General features: G+C 48.8%; 1 protein-coding gene across 4 annotated transcripts in view; it reads left to right on the top strand.

Annotated features, from left to right (window-relative positions):
- Nucleotides 1–1,949: 1,949 nt before the first annotated feature.
- The window catches only part of GNL3L (G protein nucleolar 3 like), a 37,429-nt gene continuing 21,376 nt past the window's right edge, over nucleotides 1,950–18,002 (top strand). The window contains exons 1-4 of one of the 4 annotated variants that reach the window (XM_054713803.1): nucleotides 1,950–2,035; nucleotides 4,443–4,505; nucleotides 16,030–16,070; nucleotides 17,756–17,851. In XM_054713803.1, the coding sequence (XP_054569778.1) occupies nucleotides 4,487–4,505; nucleotides 16,030–16,070; nucleotides 17,756–17,851 (156 nt within the window). In that variant the 5' untranslated portion in view covers nucleotides 1,950–2,035; nucleotides 4,443–4,486. Of the gene's footprint in view, nucleotides 2,036–4,442; nucleotides 4,506–15,963; nucleotides 16,071–17,752; nucleotides 17,852–18,002 lie in introns of those variants that run through there. The other 3 variants (XM_054713800.1, XM_054713798.1, XM_054713795.1) reach the window with 3 other exon arrangements.

Here is an 18,002-nt window from a genome sequence, read left to right as displayed (position 1 = left end):
AGTTTGTTCATTTGAAACTTTGTTTAAAAAGTCCATACCTGGGCTCTGGCCGGGTAGCTCATTTGGTTAGAGTGTTGTCCAGATACACCAAGGTTGCAGGTTCCATCCCGGGTCAGGGCACATACAAGAATCAACCAACGAATACATAAATAAGTGGAACAACAAATCGATGCTTCTTTCTCTCCCTCCCTCCCTCTAAAATCAATTTTTAAAAAAGCCTATACCTGTCTTAGATTACAAAAATATTTCCCACCCTCTTATGGGGAAATAAGTAGGTATCCAGTTTTATTTTTCTCCTTATGGTGAGCCAAATTTCCCAATGCTATCTACCAAAATGTCCATTCCCCATTGATTTGCCGTACAGGCCTAAAATTTCACCCATTTAACAAACATTTGCCCAAGCCTGCTTGACCAGTCTTGTGCTGGGTCTTGTTCAAGGTTGGAAGATATATGGCCCATAGCCTGTGGAGGTATATCCAAGTAAACAATATCTAAATAACAGTAGTAAGTGATATGTGAGACAGTGTCCTGGGTTTCTACCTCAGCTGGGGAAGTTCTTAGAAGTGACAAGGGTTAGGTATTAAAGAAATGGCAAGGATTTGCTAATGCTGGGGTAAAGGTGAAGGTGACCAGGGCTGGTTTGGGGGTCCAGAGTTTTGCGTGGGTCTAGGGTGAGAGATTAGAATCCTTCCATGATGTAGGGCAGGGGTGGGGAACGTCTGGCCCGCGGGCCATATAAGGCCCTCGAAATCATTTGGTCTGGCCCTGCCAAGGCATTAGGAGTGAGTTAATTAAATGTTTGACCAAATACAGCAGGCTCATTTTTAAGTGGATAATTTTGTATGGCCCTCAAAAATCATTTGGTCTGGCCCTGGTCAAGGCATTAGGGATGAATTAATTAAGTGTTTGACCAAATACAGCAGGCTAATTTTTAAGTTGATAATTTCGTACGGCCCAAGAATGATGTTATAAATACCCAAATGGCCCTTGGCAGGAAAAAGGGTCCCCACCCCTGCTAGGGGCAATGAGTCCTGTGTGTGTCAGGAGTAGGACTAGGCAGAGGGTGTCATTTTCGGCCCGGATTTGGTGGAGGTGGAGGAACATACCCTCAGGGTAGAGGGGCTTGGCCCCACCCCAAAGTTTAGGCTAGAGGAAGAGGAGGGGCTGCAATTAAATGGTCAGAAGACATTTTCAGACTGATATTTACGTTTTCTAGGGGGGGGGGAGACCTCATTCTCCAGCCAGGTCAGGAGCTCCTCTAGTTTCTGGAGACACCCTAACCTGCCCCCCACTCGAGATATAAATTAATGAATTCTGCAGACACGGCTCCTGGGTCTGAGGGAAACGGGGGAAAGAGAGGAAGAGGGCAAACGGGTGGGAGAGGCTTCCAGTTGTTTGGCTCTTGGGCCTGGCCATGGATCTTAGCTTTTGCAGAGAGAGCCGGCAATGGCTGCCAACGGGCCTGTCCGGGCCCTACAAGCCTGGAAGGTTGCTGCAAAGAGCTAACCAAGTCGCTCCAGGTGGGGGATACTCGGCAAGACATGTGACTCAGGCGGCCATTTTCTCACACCCTGCCCGTCGCCATCTTCCACTGTAGACAAAGGTACGGCTCCCCACCCTCGTCGGATGCAGCCCTGGTTCTCGCCTGGCCTTCACGTTTCGGGAACACGCGTCTTTGACGCCTCGGCTGAGGACCGCGGGGAAAATCTGGGCTTCCAAGTTGGTTAGGTGACCACACCAGTCGCGCCGCCGCTAGCCCCACCCGCCATCCCCTTCCGCCTCCCCCTCCTCCCCCATTGGCCTGTTTCCTTTCCTTTCGGGGCAGCCGGAGGGCGGGGCCATCGCGGCTGCGGGGGAAGGGACGGGCGGGCGCGAGCTGTCAATCCGAAGCCCCGCCCCTCGCGGCGCACGGCGGGCGGAGCTGGAGGCGGGAGCCTGGGAACCGGAAGTCGGAACCCAGCGGCGCGAGCGCAGCCTCTGGGCCAACTGCGTGGTCTTTCCAGCCTCTCCTCTCAGCTCCCCGCCGGAAGTGGAGGTAAGGGACGACTCTCTTTTTTTTTTTTCCGCGCTGAGCACGCGCCCAGCCGGCCGCGCGGTAAGGGTTGGTTATGTGAGGTGAAGCAAGAGGTGCCCTCCACCCGGGAATAGAGAGGTAAAGAGCCGGCTCCCTTCCAGGGTAAAGGGCCCGGATGAAGTCCGGGATCGCTGTGCACGTGGTCATGCGCCCAATGCACTCTTGCGGAGCAGAGGAGCACGGCCCCACCCCGTTTAGACAGCTGTAGACCCGGTACACACTGTGTAGACTCTAAAAACCTTTTCAATGTCGCGACCCACAGGTTGGGAACCGCTGCTGTAGAGCCTAAGACCATTGGAAAACACAGATCTTTACATTACGATCCATTAACAGTAGCAAAATTACAGTTATGAAGTAGCAATGAAAATAATTTTATGGTTGGGGGTCACCACAACGTGAGGAACTGTATTAAAGGGTCGCGGCATTAGAAAGGTTGAGAACCACTGGTAGAGGCATAGACCCCGTTTGTGGGGAAAAGCGTCGAGGGCCCTCCTTCCCTTCAAGATAGTGAGGCTCCATTCCGCACTCTCCGGGTGTAGACAGGTGTCTGCCTCCCTGCCCGAAGGTGTGGCGACATCGACCTCACCCCTGTAGAGACCTCACGGGCCTGACCGGCGCTGACCTCTATGGGCACTAAGGCACACAGATCCGCCTCAACGCACCTCTTCTCTTAGGACAGGGACTTTGATATATTCCCCCCCACCCCACCCCTGCCCGATCACCAGTAAAGTGGAACTTCATATACCCAGGGGGAGAACAATCCTTCCCTTCCTGTCAAGACCTAGAGACCCCCTAGCCTCGCTCCATTGTAGCTAATTGATGGAAGCCCCGCCCCCACTCCTGCAGAGAGTGTAGATCACCCCTTCCCAAGTGATGCGAGGCACAAGTCTCAGCCTAAGGGGGAACCGAACTGTGCAGATTTCCTCCTCCTAGGCTAGCGTGAGTACCCATTGTGGAAAATTCAGACCACTCTTGAAGGAGGTGCCGATTTACTGAATTTGTGAGGACCCCAAAAATGCCCCACAGCAAACTGCAATAGACCTTAACCCACAAAGAGACTGTCAGATCTGTCTCTTGTGGGGCTCCCAGGGCAGAGGGGTTTATATTTGTTCTCCTTTTGAGGTAGACAGAGATCACCCCCCCCCCCCAAGGATTTAGAATCATCAAATGGAGCAAAAAGAGCCTCCAAGAGAACAGAGCTCCCCTTCTCTGCAGTGTTGAGAGGCAATGACACCAACTGATTGGTCACCCACAGTTCCTGCATATGGGCTCCCCACTTACCCAAGGTAGAGGAGCATAATCTCTCTCCATCCAGGGTGAAAACACAGGACCACCCAAGTTTAAAACACAAGAACACCCCCTGCTCCCCAAGAGTAAGGGCCAGTCCATTGAATTTATAGCTGGGTTGTCACCCCCCTGCTGGGAAACAGATGTCCTATTCCCTTCAATGTTAGTACACTGATAAATAGATCTTCCCCATTCCACCTCCCATAGAAGGGTCTGGAATAGCCCACAGCAGGCAAGGTGCAGACCCCACTCACGCAAAGCAGCATAAGTCCCCCCTTTGTTAGTGTGGCACTAATGTTACCTTGTAGTAAAGACAGGCATATCAGTCCCATCCCACAGATAACCCCAGGGCAAAGAGGCCCAGGACCACTCTTTGTACAACTTAGAGATGATCAGACCCACCCTTCTCCCCCAGGCAGCAGAGATACAACCACGGTACCAGTTTCCCCAGTTCCTCTGCACCCAGGAGTCGAGGGACAGAAGGCATTCTGTCCCCCCCAGTCACCAAGAAACAGACCCCAACCACACATGCAGGCACAGGTTTTCTCCCCTCCCCCAAGGTTTTGCATTGACCTCAGTCCACATACATACATAAAAAACCCTATTCTGGGGCCCCTTTTTCCTGGGATTTGTCTTTCCCAACCTGTTTAGAGTAGATGAGACACAGAACCCTGTACTTGGGAAAAGAAGTACTAAAAAAAACCTAACGTAGAACTAGATTGTTCTTGCAACTCCTTCCCTCAGTGTAGAGATGCTTAGTGCTGCTCCCTTACCTACAGGGTGGAGAAGTAAGGACCAAGGGCCCCATCCGATGCATTGTGGCATTGACTCCACCCAGAAAGAGAGGTTTAGACCGAGCTTCCTTTGGGTAGTGTGACCCTGCCTTCCCTGTGTGGACTCAGCCATACCAGGCCCCAGCTTCAGTATAAGTCCCTTCTCCTAGTTCCTTATGAATTGTGAAGGCTTCCTTATGTTCTTTAACGTTTTATTTTGCCTTTGGGGGGGGGGGGCTCAGAGGAGGCTTATGGCATTGTGGTTCCCCACTCCTGTCTTCAGATTGGTTCTGCTTCTATTCTGACAGGAAGAAAGCCTGCAGGTTTGAACCTATCTCCTAAGCTGCTCATCATGATGAAACTTAGACACAGTGAGTTTCTTTGATCACCCCTCTCAATTATAAATTATAGTGAATATTCATAATGTTTCATGGCAACTTTAAAAAATTGCCCATAATGTACCAGATCACTCTGAATGTCTTTTATATATGGTACTAGAGGCCAGGTGCATAAGATTCGTGCACTGGGGGGGATTCCCTCAGCCCAGCCTGTGCCCTCTCGCAGTCCGGAAGCCCTCCGGGGATGTCCCACTGACACTTAGGCCAGCAGTCGGACATCCTTAGTGCTGCCACAGCTGCGCTCACCAGCTGTGAGCCCACTTCCCACCTGGGGACAGGTCCTGCATTGAGCATCTGCCCCATGATGGTCAGTGCATTTCACAGCGACCGGTCTTTCTGTTTTTTGTTCGATTTGCAAAAATTTCATACACGGGGCGGGGGGGGGGGGGTGTCCCTCAGCCCAGCCTGCACCCTCTCCAATCTGGGACCCCCTAAGGAATGTCTGACAGGAAGAAAGCCTGAAGATTTGAACCTATCTCCTAAGCTGCCCTGTGGGATCGGGCCTAAATCAGCAGTTGGACATCCCTCTCACAATCCGGGACTGCTGGCTCCTAACCGCTTGCCTGCCTGCCTGCCTGATTGCCCCTAACCGCTTCTGCCTGCCAGCCTGATCACCCCCTAACTGCTCCCCTGCCGACCTGATTAATACCTAACTGCTCCCTTGCTGGCCCAATCGCCCCCAACTGCCCTCCCCTGTCGGCCTGATGGCCCCCAACTGCCCTCCCCTGCCGGCCTGGTCCCCCCCCCCCCCAACTGCCCTCCCCTGCTGGCCTGGTCTTGCCCCCAACTGCCCTCCTCTGCAGGCCTGATCTCACCCCCATCTGCCCGCTTCTGCTGCTGGCCAATTTGGTTCTGATTTGTCGGTTTCTATGCCAGTCAGCATCAAAAGCTCCGCCTCCTAGGCAGCCATTGGTTTGTCACACATCACCCAAATTTGGTTCTGATTGGTCGGTTTCTATGCCAGTCAGTATCTCTGGGCCTATCAACAGGGCCTGATCAGAAAGACGGGGTTGATCAGCAGCCCCGGTGGAGGCCTGGAGAGAAATGGAGGTGCAGCTGCTGGCCAGGCCCGGAGAGAGAGAGAGAGAGGCAAGTGCTGATCAACAGCTGCCACAGAGGCTACAGATCAGACCTTGCTTCTCTCTTCAGGCCTCTCTCCGGGCCTGATTCGCAGCCCCCTCAGCAGTCAGTGCTGGGTCACCGTGCCTGCAGCCATAGCAGTCAGTGCTAGCTCGCCATGGCAACCCAGCACTGACTGCAGGACTGACTTCTGATTGGTCGAGCCCCCAGTCGTTGTGGATGTGACAAACCCAGGATTTTTATATATTAGGATCATTGTTGTCTCTCAACTTCCTTGTGAGGTAAGGCTCCCCTTACCTCCCATTCCCATTTTATAGATGAGAGCAGTCTCAGCAAAGTTAAGTGACTTGATCTGAGTTGAATAGCAGTAAATACTGTATCACACTGTCTGGAACCCTAACATTTTCCTTTTTAAGTTGTACCTTTAAGTTGGTACCATATATTGTACCTGTGGCTAAGAGAATGGACTCTGGAGCCAGACTAAGTTTGAATCTTAGCTCTTCCACTTACTAGTTGTGTGGTCTTAGGCAAGATACTTAACTTCAGTCTCTTTATTTACACAATGGGATAATAATAGTATTTACCTAATAGCATAATAGTATCTACCTAGCCCTGGCCGGTATGGCTCAGTTGGTTGGACCGTTATCCCCTACACTAAAAGGTGGCGGATTTGATTTCTGGTTAGGGCACATACCTAGATTGCATGTTCAATTCCCCATCACGGTGCATACGGGAGGCAAGTGATCGATGTTTTTCTCTCTCTTTCTCTAGCCCCCTTTCTCTTTCAAATCAATAAAAACATACCCTCAGGTGAGGATTTTAAAAAAACCAGTATCTCCCTAATAGTGTTTTTATGAGGATTTAATGATTTAAAATAGGTAAGAGACTTAGAACAGTGTCTGGCACTGTGGATAGCACACTGGATAGACTGGATGAGAATGGTACCACCCCAGGAGCCTCGTATTCTGTGAATGGTGGCCCTGCCTATGTGGGGCTTGATGAAAAGAAGAGTCAATACATTTACTTTATATAATCATAAAAAGTGTATGTTAATACCAAAAGCAAATAATAAGTTTTTCAGGTAACAGGAGAAAAATGAACAAAGTCAACTATATTTAAGAATATCAAATACCAGGTTAAAATAAAATTATTGGTAGTGATAAAGAAGATCATAATTAGATAGTTAAAGAGTATATGCATACAAAAGAACCCTGGCAGTTTAAAATAATGAGCAAGTAGTATATGGGAATACTATGTGGAAAGACTAGTGTATGGAAAAACTATTAGATGGAAAGATCTCCAGGACTTAAGTGAAAAAGCAAGTTGCTGACAAGATTATGTTACCTTTTTGGGAGAAAATAGGGGGAAATAAGAATATACACTGAGTGACCAGATTATTATGATCTCTGAACGCATAATCTGGCCACTCAGTGTGTGTGTGTGTGTGTGTGTGTGTGTGTGTATACACATACACATACACTAGTGGCCTGGTGCATGAAATTTGTGCACCTTAAAAGGGGATTAATTAGAGGAAATAATTAATATTGCTATTTGCTCTTTCTCTATAATAGAAGTGTCAGAGATGAAAAAAAAATTAGTAAGATGTATATGAAAACCTTCCTCCTGTCAGAGTCTGGAGCACACCACGGGACCCAGAGTCAAGTCCCCGCCCACCCACATGCGCCTCAAAATCACGTGAGATCCAGATCTGGCCGGCCCCCCCCTGCCCCCGCTATTGGGCAAGATCCAGACCCGGCCAGTCCCACCATTGTCAAGCCCCGCCGGGCAGGGGAAGTAGCCTCAGGTCCCCTGGCCTGGTGCCAGGATGGGGGGCGTGGCCTGAGGTCCCCCAGCCCAGACTGGGGCAGGGGGCGTGCCTTGAGGTCCCCCATCAAGCCCCGCCAGGTGGGGGACACGGCCTGAGATCCCCTGTCAAGCCCCGCCAGGCGGAGGGGCGCAGCCTCAGGTCCCCGGCCTGGCACTGGGAGGGGGGCACAGCCTCAGGTCCCCCTGTCAAGCCCCACCGGCAGGGGGGTGCAGCCTCAGGTCCCCTGTCAAGCCCCGCTGGGTGGGGAGCATGGCCTGAGGTCCCCTGTCAAGTCCCTCCAGGCAGGAGGGCACAGCCTCAGGCCCCCTGGCCCAGCGCTGGGGCGGGGGGAGCAGCCTGAGGTCCCCTAACCCAGCACCAGGACGGGAAGAGCACCTTGAGGTCCCCCATCAAGCTCTGCCAGGTGGGGGACGCGGCCTGAGGTCCCCTGTCAAGCCCTGCCAGGTGGGGGGCACGGCCTGAGGTCCCCTGTCAAGCCCTGCCGGGTGGGGGGTGTGGCCTTAGGTCCCCTGGCCTGGCGCTGGGGCGGGGGGAGAAGCCTCAGGTCCCCTAGCCCAGCACCAGGACAGGAAGTGCACCTTGAGGTCCCCTGTCAAGCCCTGCCGGGTGGGGGATGGGGCCTGAGGTCCCCTGTCAAGCCCCACAGGGGTGGTGGAGGGCGTAGCCTCAGGTCCCTGCTGATTGCTCGTTAAGGCTCCTTATGGGAACTTGGCCTCAGCTGTGGGTGCAGCCATCTTTGTGACGGAGTGATGGTCAATTAGCATATTCCCACTTTATTGGATAGGATACCCACACACAGACACACACACACACACACACATATTAGAGACCCAGTGCATGAATTCATGCATGGGTGGGTCTGGCCAGCCTGGCCAGGGGGAGGGGACATGGGTGGTTGGCCGGCCTGCCTGCTGGTTGAACTCCTGGTCAATGGGACAATTTGCATATTAGCCTTTTATTATATAGGATATACACTGAGTGGCCAGATTATTATGCCTTCAGAGATCATAATAATCTAGCCACTCAGTGTATATTTGCATTTGCATAAAGAAACTGAATGATGCATGATAAACTCATGCAGTGGTTTCTTTTTTAAAAATATTTTTTATTGTTTTTTTTTTTTTTTTAGAGAAAGAGAGAGAGGAAGGGAGAGGGATAGAGAGATAGAACAAAGATGAGAGAAACAGCGAAGGTTGGCTGCCTCCTGCATATCCTCTACTGGGGTTGGAGCCTGCAACCCAGGCATGTGCCTTGACCAGGAATCGAACTGGTAACCTCTTGGTTCATGGGTCAACGCTCAACCACTGAGCCACACCGGCCAGGCAGTGGTTTCTTTTTGTTGTTAATCCTCACTGGAGGATATTTTTTTCCATTGATTTTTAGAGAGAGTGGAAGGGGGGGGAGAGACAGAGAGAGAAACATCAATGTGAGAGAGACACATCAATTGGTTGCCTTCCGCACACTCCATGACCGGCCAGGGATCCGAGCCTGCAACTGAGGTATGTGCCCTTGACTGGAATCGAATCCTCAACCCTTCAGTCAACAGGCCAACTTTCTAACCACTGAGCAAAACCGGCTAGGGCCATGGTCGGCAAACTGCGGCTCGCGAACCACATGCGGCTCTTTGGCCCCTTGAGTGTGGCTCTTCCACAAAATACCACGGCCTGGGCGAGTCTATGTTGAAGAAGTGGCGTTAGAAGAAGTTTAAGTTTAAAAAATTTGGCTCTCAAAAGAAATTTCAGTTGTTGTACTATCGATATTTGGCTCTGTTGACTAATGAGTTTGCCGACCACTGGCCTAGGGCATACAGTGGTTTCTTATTACAGTGAGGGGACTACAGTGGCTAGACCTCTCAAAGTGGACCTTCTTATTTTGGAACGTTATGACCTGTTTAAGAGCTATCATACACATTTATATTAGTGGGGGAAACGGTGAACATTATGTTGAATAGAAAAACTTCCCATGTGCACACAACACAAAGGCTTTCAGTGGTGAATTGCAACTAAAGTATGTAATGAGTAACTGGGACGATTACAGTGGTAGATGGGGCAATGCTGGGTGGTGTAGCCAGAGCTACCATGGATCCAAATGGTAATCATAGTGATTAAATCTGGGAACGTTGTTGAGGAGCCCTACAAAGAGTGTTCAAATACGATTTCAATTGTTGTACATTTTTTGTGTTTATGTTTTGTTTTTGTTGGACGTTTTTGAATGGTTAAGAAAAAGGAAGGTGCACCCAGCCTGGCTGGCTCAGTGGTTGAGCATCGACCTATGAACCAGGAGGTCACAGTTCGATTCCTGGTCAAGGCATATGCCGGGTTGCAGGCTCCAATCCCAGTGGGGGGCGTGCAGGAGAGAGCTGATCAATGATTCTCTCATCATTGATGTTTCTTCCCCCCCCCTCCTTTCCTTTCTGATATCAATAAAAGTATATTTAAAAAAGAAAAAGGAAGGTGTGTTTTATCACTGAAAAGATTTATACCGATCAGTGAATGGTGGCACAGATATACACTGAGTGGCCAGATTATTATGATCTCTGAACGCATAATAATCTGGCCACTCTGTGTGTGTATGTATATAGGCCCGGTGCATGAATTCGTGCATGGGTGGGGTCTGGCCAGCCTGGCTGGGGGGCAGGGGAGGTGGCATGGGCGGTTGGCCGGCCTGCCTGCTGGTTGAACTCCTGGTCGAGGGGACAATTTGCATATTAGCCTTTTGTTATATAGGATATACACTGAGTGGCCAGATTATTATGCGTTCAGAGATCATAATAATCTGGCCACTCAGTATGTAATCCATTATAATGACAGACTGAATGTAAGCTGCACAGGGAAGGAAGGGGGTGGCTGATGAATAAGGAACAGAATGGAGGCTGAACAAAGGAGCTTGAGGAGAGTTGAGAGGGGTGTGTGAGACTGCTTTCTGAAGTACAGGCAGTTAGAGATGATCATAGATGTCACCATAGTGGGTGAGCAGGTGGGTGCAGGTTCCTGGAGGTGAGAATGTTGAGGAAGTGGGAAACCAGCGTGTTGGAAGGGGCCCAGAAATTTCCAAAGTTACCCAGGTTGATGGTGGCAGGAGTTGGGTTGAAAGTAATGCTGAACCCTGTGCTTCCATAAATGAGGAAAAGTGACAGGCATAGCAACAGTCTAAAGAGCAGGATTTTCCTCCCTCTTTATTTTTCTTGTTAAAAAATATTTTTATTGCCCTAGCCCCATGGTCGGCAAACTGCGGCTCGCGAGCCACATGCGGCTCTTTGGCCCCTTGAGTGTGGCTCTTCCACAAAATACCACGGCCTGGGCGAGTCTATTTTGAAGAAGTGGCATTAGAAGAAGTTTAAGTTTAAAAAATTTGGCTCTCCAAAGAAATTTCAATCGTTGTCCTGTTGATATTTGGCTCTGTTGACTAATGAGTTTGCCGACCACTGCCCTAGCCAGTTTGGCTCAGTGGATAGAGCATTAGCCTGTGGACTGAAGGGTCCTGGGTTCCATTTCGGTCGGGGGCACATGCCTGGGTTGTAGACTCAATCCCAATTGGGGGGCGTGTCCAAGGCAGTCGATCAGTGATTTTCATCATTGATGTTTCTTTTTTTTAAAAAATAAATATATTTTATTGATTTTTTACAGAGAGGAAGGGAGAGGGATAGAGAGTTAGAAACATCGATGAGAGAGAAACATCGATCAGCTGCCTCCTGCACACCCCTCACTGGGGATGTGCCCGCAACCAAGGTACCTGCCCTTGACCAGAATCGAACCTGGGACCCTTCAGACCACAGGCCGATGCTCCATCCACTGAGCCAAACCGGTTAGGGGCCATCACTGATGTTTCTAATCTCTCTCTCCCTCTCCCTGAAATCAATAAAAATATTGATCTGGTTCATAGCTCTATGCTCCGCCACTGAGCCACGCCAGCTCGGCTATTTTTCTTTTTTAACAAGAGGGAGAAATAGCCCTGACTGGTTTGGCTCAGTGGATAGAGCGTCGGCCTGCGGACTGAAAGGTCCCGGGTTCGATTCCAGGTCAAGGGCATGTACCTTGGTTGCAGGCACATCCCCTGTGGGAGGTGTGCAGGAGGCAGCTGATCGATGTTTCTCTCCCATCGATGTTTCTTCCTATCCCTCTCCCTTTCTCTCTGTGAAAAATCAATAAAATATATTTTAAAAAAAGAGGGAGAAATAGTTTTGGTTTGGCAATGATGAGTCCACAGAACATCTCTACCTACTGGCGCCAAGGTATTCATTCAAGTGCCAGAGGCCTGCAGGTGAAGCAGTGTCCTCACAGGTGTCTCCACTCAGGCAAGAGGTTTGGGAATTGTCCCCAAGGAGAGATGGAAGAATTGGGTGCTGAGCTCCCCTATGGGAGCTTCAGAGGGCATTGTGGGAAATTTTAAGCAGAGGCAGAGGGAGGATGGTGGTGGAGTCGGCGCCAGGCTGGGTGTCCAGGGAGATAGCAGGGCGAGAGTGTGGGAGACGATGGGTGAATGGAGAGCTCTGCCTTAGAATATTGATTGATGTCACAGCTGGTGAGTGGAGACACTGAGGCTCCGAGAGATTTGAGAAAATTCTTCAAGGTCATACAGTATAGCTAGGCGATTATGGAGCTAGAATAGGAAACTACGTGTGGCTGGCAACAAAATGGAAGCTGTTTTCTCTCTCTCAGGCCGTTAAAAAAACACCCCCACACAGATTAACAGTGACTCTTGGGTGTTGCAGTGCTGCAAGTGATGGCGGCACCCTTCCCCACGGCTCTGCTTCCCCATTCTCTCCTCCCTCTTCCTGAAGCAGATGTTTTTCCCCTCTCTACGTGATGTATTTTCTTTCAATGTGTGCCTGTATCCAGTGCAAGAGCCAGGGAAGTCAGGCAGATGGAAATTGTTGAGTAAAATAGCCAGACCTGCTTCATTCCAGACCTCACATTCTTTGCATTGCGACATGAGTACTTTGGAAGGAAAGGAGTCGCAGGGGTCTGTTTTTTGTTTATTTGTTTTTGTTTTGTTTTGTTTTGTTACTGGGAAATTCGACCCGTTCACATTCATTATGATACCTAATAGGCTTGGTCTGATTTCTACCATCTTATTCAATGTTTTCTGTTTATTTCTTCTTATGCCCTTATGTATTTACTTTGAAAAAAATTGATCAAGTCTAAAAAATAATCCTCCACCAGTAATTAAAGTTATGTTGGTAGTTGGGTTTATTGATAGCAAACATAATTACACTCAAATTTCTCTATCACTTTACCCAAGTTAAATAATGACTCTGTTTATCTTACTCTTTCAAAGTGAGACTTTCAGCATGCTTTTGTGCTTTTACTTTTTCAACCCCTGTAGCTTGATTACTGGATTTTGTTGAAATAATTTGGTATTTCAGTTCTGAGCTGTTTTCTTATGATATGCTTCCTGGATTTAAAAAATCCTTTCGTAATATGTATCATAGTTCTTAGCTGCATTACTAGCATTTTAAAAGAGATTTAATGACTTAACGAATATCTTGCATATAAGGGGGGACTAGATTTCCTGCCCACCATTATTTGTTTCCATTAGCTTGAGGTCTTTGTGTGTGTGCGTGTGTTTTTAATCCTCACCTGAGGAGTGAGGATATTTTTTCCATTGATTTTTAGAGAGTGGAAGGGAGGGGAGAGAAGGGGGAGAGAGAGAAACATCTGTGTGAGAGAGACACATCAATTGGTTGCCTCCCGCTTGCACTCTGACTGGGGGCCTGGGATTGAACCTGCGACCGAGGGATGTGCCCTTGACCTAGAGTCAAACCCAAGGCTCTTCAGTCCTCGGGCTGATGCTCTAACCACTGAGCACCAGCCAGGGCAGCTTGATATCTCTATTCTAATAGATTAAATTATTAGCTGGTGTACTTCCTCGAGTAGTTTTACCAGAAAGGGAATAGAGGTGGTGTCCTATCCACATAGCTCAACTGGGAGCACTGTCCCAGTATGCCAAGGTTGTGGATTTGATCCCCAGGCAGGGAACCTTGCAAGAATCAAGCAATGAATGCAGAAGTAAGTGGAAGAAGTCAATCTTTCATCCTCCCCCTCCCCTTCCCCCTACCCCTACTTTCTCTCTCTAAAATAAATAAAAAAAATACTTTTAAAAACGAAAGGGAATAGAAGTGGTCATCTCCACACATCTATTTTTCTTTTAAACTTCAGAGTAATCTGTTGATCAGGTGTAGGAATTTAGCTTGGGACACAGTCCCTGGTCTCATAACTTGTAACGGTTATTCTTCTGTCTTCAGTGTCCAGAGTTGTAGATTTGAGAAGGCTGTCCACTGCTCTGGTCTTTGTTGGAAACTTGTTCTGTTTGGAAGTTTATAAGATTTTCTCTTTACCCTTGGAGTTCAGAAATTTCACCAGGATCTGCCCAGGATATCTTTTGTGTTAATCTTGGCGCTACTTTTGAGCCTTTCTAATCTGAAACCTCAAACCTGTTTTCAATTAAAGGAACTTTTTATCTATTATTTTTATAAAACGTGTGGATTTTTTCATTAGGAAATACCACATGTTAAAATGTTTTTGTAGTTTTTAGAGAGAAAAGGAGAGGGATACATAGAAACATCAATGAGAAACTTAAGATCAGATGCCTTCTGCACGCCCCCTACTGGGGATTGAACCTTGTGCCTTGATAAGGAATTGAATACACAGTCCTGGTATCACAGTGCTTATGTTTAAGTAACCATTATTTTACTTAATAATACCCCAAAAATGTTTCCTTTAAGGGGAAAGGTATGTATGTAAAAGACAAAACATAGTATATATAGGACTTGATTCTATTAGTGGTTACAGGCATCCACTCGGGGTCTTGGAACGAATACCTTGCAGATAAGGGGAGGACTACTATAGTGTTTAAATTCTCTTGTTTCCACCCTAGCTGGTTTGGCTCAGTGGATAGAGCATTGGCCTGCGGACTGAAGGGTCCTAGGTTCGATTCCGGTCACGGACACATGCTTGGGTTTGCGGCCTCGATCCCTGGTGGGGGGCGTGCAGGAGGCAGCCGATCAGTGATTCTCTCTCTTCATTGATGTTTCTCTCTCTCTCTCCCTTCCTCTCTGAAATCCATAAAAATACATTTTTTTAAAAAAATTCTCTTGTTTTCTACATTAACTGCTTCAGTGCAAACCACTTGGGATGGGGGTGCCCGTGGTGGTAATCTCAAGCTGCTCCTATATTTGTGCCCTGAACTTCCAGAATCACCCCCTCTAGGAATTCCTTTAGCCCTCTTGCAGGTGGTGAGAATTAAGGAAAGTCATTCTTCCTTAAGACAGTGGTCGGCAAACCGCGGCTCGCGAGCCACATGCGGCTCTTTGGCCCCTTGAGGGTGGCTCTTCCACAAAATACCACGTGCGGGCGCGCACGTACAGTGCGATTGAAACTTGGTGGCCCGTGCGCAGAAGTCGGTTTTCAGCTCTCCAAAGAAATTTCAATCATTGTACTGTTGATGTTTGGCTCTGTTGACTAATGAGTTTGCCGACCACTGGTAAGAGCTCAGCTGTGAATGGGATGACAGGTGGGACTTCTCATTGACTGTGGAGAGGCCTCTTAAATCCCTGGGCTTTGTTAAGGTGGGATTGAGGCAGGTGAGCTCTCCTCCTTGTATCCGGGGGGGGGGGGGCTGCACTTTAGCTGAATAGGGAAAGTCCCTTTGGAGGCAATGGCCTGAGCAGGGTTGGCAGGAAGGGGCAATTCTCTCCATGTGCCGAGGGCATCTATCCTAGCTTAAGCAGCTGGGACTCCTCAGATCACCTTCCCATGCTGCCAGCCCCCCACCTCAGCCTGGTCCTGAAATTGTTGAGCCCTAGCCAGTCTCGCTCAGCAGTTAGAGCATTGGCAGGCAGACTGAAGGGTCCCGGGTTCAATTCCGGTCAAGGGCATGTACCACCATTGCAGGCTGGATCCCCGGCCCTGGTTGAGGCGTGTGTGGGAGGCAACTAATCGATGTGTCTCTCTCACATCGATGTTTTTTTTTTCTCTCTCTGTCTATCCCTCTCTCTTCCACTCTCTAAAAATCAATGGAAAAGTATCCTCAGGTGAGGATTAACTAAAAAAAAAAATTTTTTTTTGTTGAGTTTCCTCCTGCCAGAAGTTTCGGGAGAGAGAGAGGAGTTACAAGGAGATATTCAGCTCACTCTCTTCACAGGATTCCTTAACAATTGTTTCAGTTTGCATTGAAATGATGCCCTGAGCATTATATTCAGTCGTTTTTCTAACAATATTGATGCCATCTCCCTGTCTGTCCTGTTCTGGGCCTAGACCCGTGGTCGGCAAACTGCGGCTCACGAGCCACATGGGGCTCTTTGGCCCCTTGAGTGTGGCTCTTCCACAAAATACCACGGCCTGGGCGAGTCTATTTTGAAGAAGTGGTGTTAGAAGAAGTTTAAGTTTAAAAAAATTTGGCTCTCCAAAGAAATTTCAGTCGTTGTCCTGTTGATATTTGGCTCTGTGGACTAATGAGTTTGCCGACCACTGGCCTAGACAAACATGGTGTCAGAGGCGTCCTTAGGTGTCAATGCGACCGGACCTTAATTAAGGTTTCAAAAAATGTTGTGTAGGTGAGTGATGCCTCTTTTTTTTTTTTTTTTTGTAGAAAATAAGAAGCCAGGTAAAGGTTCCAAAGGCTGCAAGAAGGTAAGTTGGCCCAACCCTCAGGTAAGATGTGCCCACTGTTGGGGTACGGCTAGGAACAGGTTACCTGCCCTAGAAGAGGCCCATAAAACCCAGTAGAGATGGTGGGTTACTCTAGACCAGGCGTCCTCAAACTACGGCCCGCGGGCCACATGCGGGTGTTTTTGCCGTTTTGTTTTTTTTACTTCAAAATAAGATATGTGCAGTGTGCATGGGAATTTGTTCATAGTTTTTTTTTAAACTATAGTCCGGCCCTCCAACGGTCTGAGGGACAGTGAACTGGCCCCCTGTTTAAAAAGTTTGAGGACCCCTGGTCTAGACAGAGTAACACATCGGACTCGGCTTTCCTTCTCTCTCTGGGTGGCTGCAGCAGAGAATCAGCAGCATTTATTAAGTTTACACCACAAGCCACACACTGCTTAGTGGTTGATTTACTTTGGTAGGGATTGCCATGGTCCCCTTTTTTTAAATATATTTTGTTGATTTTTTACAGAGAGGAAGGGAGAGGGATAAAGAGTTAGAAACATCGATGAGACAGAAACATTGATCAGCTGCCTCCTGCACACCCACCACTGGGGATGTGCCCGCAACCAAGGTACATGCCCTTGACCGGAATCGAACCTGGGACCCTTCAGTCCGCAGGCCGACGCTCTACCCACCGAGCCAAACCGGTTTCGGCCATGGTCCCCTTTTTTAGATGAAGAAACTGAGCTCAGTGAGAAAGTTCCTAGGTTCGGGGTAGTGCAGCTGGGACTTGAGTCTGTCTGAGTCCCAGTCCCTATCACTCATGGGTAGGAGAAAGGCCGAAACATAATGGTTGATTCCAGCTCCTGGATCTCCTGGCCCTGCTAGGAAAGATATGGACAAGTCAGACTTGGGCCAAAGCAGTGGTTGTCAGATTGTAGCAGATGGTTGAAGTTCTCACGCTCTATTTTTTAAAAATATTTTTATTGATATCAGAGAAGAAGGAAGAGGGAAACAGAGAGATAGAAACATCAGTGATGAGAGAGAATCATTGACCAGTTGCTTCCTGCACACCTCCTACTGAGGATGGAGCCCGCAACCCTGGCATGCGCCCTGACTGGGAATCAAACTGACCTCCTGGTTCCTTGGTCGATGCTCAACCACTGAGCCATGCTGCCCGGGCTATGTGTACTTTTGAGGGACAAAGGAAACCCTAGGAATTTGCCGGGGTTGGGGTGCCAGTCGGCACTGAGCCAAACCAGCCAGGCAAAGTTCTCACACTTTGGACATGTTTAACCAGCTTAATCTGTTTAACACAGATTACTGGGCCCCCACCCCTGAGTTTCTGATTCATGGGTCTGTCGTGACTTCCGAGAATTAGTATTTCTAACAGGTTGCCAAGTGATGATGCTGCTGGTCTAAGGACCACACTTGGAGAACTACTTAGCTTTTCCCTTTGCCTTTACTTGGGAAACCTTCCGAGTTGCACCTCCCTTTCCTGGGGTTCTTCAGTCAGTTTCTGCCTGGCTAGTGGAGGGAGGGTCTCTCTTTAGCAAGATGGGCATACCTTTGGGGAAAGCCCCCTTTTTTCCCCTTCTTCCTTTCCCTTGGCAACAACACTTTTAAGAAGCTCTAACCCCTCCCTGGAGGGTGATTTCCGTGAGTTCATTAGCTCTGTTTGATTTTTTTTTTCCCTCTCATGTGGTGACCATCCTGTAAAGCAGAATGGGAAGAAAGCAGCCTTCAAGTTGGTCTCCACTCCCCAGTTTGTTCACTCCAATGATCATGCCAACCGGGAGGCTGAATTAAAGAAGAAGAGGGTAAGCCCTGTACCATGGGGGAGAGAGGGCTTGCCTGGACTCCCGGGTCCTCAGGAGTGGTGAATGGAAGGGCAAAGGCCAGAATAGTTAGGGTTGTAGATGCTGTTATGGAAGGTGGAAGGGAGGATGTTGCTTTGATATTTGACTTAGT

The sequence above is a fragment of the Eptesicus fuscus genome, chromosome 1, assembly GCF_027574615.1.
Source record: "Eptesicus fuscus isolate TK198812 chromosome 1, DD_ASM_mEF_20220401, whole genome shotgun sequence".
In the NCBI taxonomy this organism is placed as follows: Eukaryota; Metazoa; Chordata; class Mammalia; order Chiroptera; family Vespertilionidae; genus Eptesicus; species Eptesicus fuscus.
This window is presented reverse-complemented; position numbering and strand designations above follow the sequence as displayed.